Raw genomic sequence first — 2,681 nt, 5'->3', positions numbered from 1 at the left:
TCATGAGATCATATTATACATGAGATCGTATTATTCATGAGATCATATTATACATGAGATCCTATTATACATGAATAAAGACGGTATATAATTTCATAATTTTTAGGAGGATAAGTAATTCAATTTGATGGCAGCAAAACATCACAAACGCAGTTGAGAGAAGAAAAGTAAAAGGCTTTAAAGGTGGTATTAGTCTAATTCAGCTGGAGGAGCTTTTTATAACTAAATCAGATTAATTATCAACAGGTCAGTGAGGACTTGGTATATTTTAGACAGGCTGGATTTCTTAGAAGTGAAAATGAGCAGTGGTTCAAAATAATGTTTCTCAGTGTAAAATTAGGAAGCCTTTGAAAATCTTATCTCCAGTCCATCTGTAGAAACCCTGTGCTGAAGTGTTCTGGATGTTTCAGAAGGACTGTCTGCTTAGATTCACCCTCTGTCTGATCCACTTCTGGCTTTTCCTTTAAAAAACTTCACTTGTTTTCTTGGCTCTGCAGAGGGGCTTTTCAAATCAAAACATTTAGGTTGAAGGATGGTCAATAATTTCTGTGGTAATCTCACAGGAAGAGTTTTGAAGGTACTGTAGAGAATTTTTAATAACATGTCTGCTTTCTTAACAAACTGCTGCTTAAATAAAGTTCAACTCAGTTCACTAAGTCAGAAAATATTTTATTTTAACTCAACAACATTCACCTGGGAACATCCAGAGCCGTGGAGGTCCACGCTGATAACAAATCACAGACAGCTGTTGTTGTGTTGAGTCGCTGCTGAAGAGCAGAGTGGGAAACATCAACGCTTGGTTTTAGTTTTTCCTTTCAGACAGCCAACATGTCTCCTCCCTGGGAAAAAATCCAAACTGCAGAAAAATGCTGTTTCTGCATGAAGACCTGGAATCCACACATGAAGTAGCTGCTTCTTTGTGGTTGCTCTCCTGTTAATGTGTGCCTTCAGGCCTTTCTGGCACTTCAATCTGATTTCAGATCAACATTCCTCTCTCACAGTCATGTAATTACCTGCTGTAAATCTGAGTGGCTGTTTTTCTTGCTCTTCTCTCAGGGGAAGAAGTTTGAGATCCTTCCCGACGGCCTGCCCTCGGCCCGTAAACTCATGTACTACACAGGATGTCCCGTGCGCTCCCGCCACCTCCTGCAGCTGCTCAGCAACAGCCACCGGCTCTACATGAACCTGCAGCCCGTCCTCAAACAGGTCCGCAGGCTGGAGGAGAACGAAGGTACGTTCACCACGTCACTCCACCGTTACTGAGCCTGTCTCACAGTCAGAGCCAACWCTAGCTCAGGTTTGTGTACCAGCAGATGTTTGGATCACTTCCTCAGCTACACAAACACATGTGTTGTTTTTTATGTTATATTGTGAAACAAAGGGATGGGTGATATGGACAAGGAGTTTTGGGGCTTGAAGTTATTGCTGCTTTCAATTCAGAGTCTCACAAACAAAAGTATTGTTTAAAAAAACTCACCCATTATTCAATTAGTACACCGGTACATTTAAAAAAATACAGCTGTGCTGCTCAACAATACACAGTATTCATTTAAATCAGTCACATTTCAACATAAATCAGATTTATTGTTTCTTCAGGCTCTGATGGTACTGACAGTGGAGTCATTGTTCAGACAGGAACGGTTATAAATTTAATCTGATCAGGTAAAAACCTACTGAGCCCACAAGGGGACATGGGGGATTTTTTTTCTTTTTGCGTTCCCACAAAAAAGTATTGCGTTCCCTCGCAAAAGTAGTTAAACACTGTTGTGCTGCTGGTTTATTAATAAACTCATGTTTACCATTAGCGAATTAGCCTACTGCTTTAATTCAGCTTCAGAATGAATATATCACACAYCCACACATGGAAGTATGTCATATGCTGATATTTTAACACAGTGCAGCCTCGCAACATCAGMGTCAATTTCACGAACTTGTGGCGACACATCCTGTTTTGGCAACCGGATATTTCAAAATAAATGTCTGATTTAATTCAGTTCATATACAAATCAAACTTTTGCGCGGGAACACAAAACAATATTGCGAGGTAACACAAAGGTATTGCGAGGAAACACAAAAGTATTGCGAGGTAACGCAAAAGTATTGCAAGGGAACGCAAAGGTATTCTGAGGTAACGCAAAAGTATTGTGAGGGAACGCAAAGGTATTGCGAGGAATCGCAAAGGTATTGCGAGGGAACGCAAAGGTATTGCGAGGTACCGCAAAAGTATTGCGAGAGAACGCAAAGGTATTGCGAGGGAAAGCAAAGGTATTGCGAGGTAACGCAAAAGTATTGCGAGAGAACGCAAAGGTATTGCGAGGGAACGCAAAGGTATTGCGAGGGAACGCAAAGGTATTGCGAGGGAACGCAAAGGTATTGTGAGGGAACACAAAAGTATTGCGAGGTAACACAAAAGTATAGCGAGGGAACACAAAGGTATTGCGAGGTAACGCAAAAGTATTGTGCGGTAACGTAAAAGTATTGCGAGGGAACGCAAAGGTATTGTGAGAGAACGCAAAGGTATTGCTAGGGAACACAAAAGTATTGCGAGGTAACACAAAAGTATAGCGAGGTAACGCAAAAGTATTGTGAGGGAACGCAAAGGTATTGTGAGGGAACGCAAAGGTATTGCTAGGGAACACAAAAGTATTGCGAGGTAACACAAAAGTATAGTGAGGGAACGC

The 2,681-nt window shown here is 41.2% G+C and overlaps 1 protein-coding gene across 2 annotated transcripts in view; it reads left to right on the top strand.

Moving 5' to 3' along the window:
- Nucleotides 1–2,681, top strand: part of frmd6 (FERM domain containing 6) — a gene marked incomplete in the record, with an annotated part of 30,255 nt that overhangs the window by 20,934 nt on the left and 6,640 nt on the right. For both annotated transcript variants that reach the window (XM_014033982.1, XM_014033983.1), the window contains 1 exon segment: nucleotides 1,057–1,231. In XM_014033982.1, coding sequence (XP_013889436.1) covers nucleotides 1,057–1,231 — 175 coding nt within the window.

The sequence above is a fragment of the Austrofundulus limnaeus genome, unplaced genomic scaffold (assembly GCF_001266775.1).
Source record: "Austrofundulus limnaeus strain Quisiro unplaced genomic scaffold, Austrofundulus_limnaeus-1.0 Scaffold1921, whole genome shotgun sequence".
In the NCBI taxonomy this organism is placed as follows: domain Eukaryota; kingdom Metazoa; phylum Chordata; class Actinopteri; order Cyprinodontiformes; family Rivulidae; genus Austrofundulus; species Austrofundulus limnaeus.
Note: the sequence above shows the minus strand (reverse complement) of the source record. Positions and strands in the feature narration are given on the sequence as shown.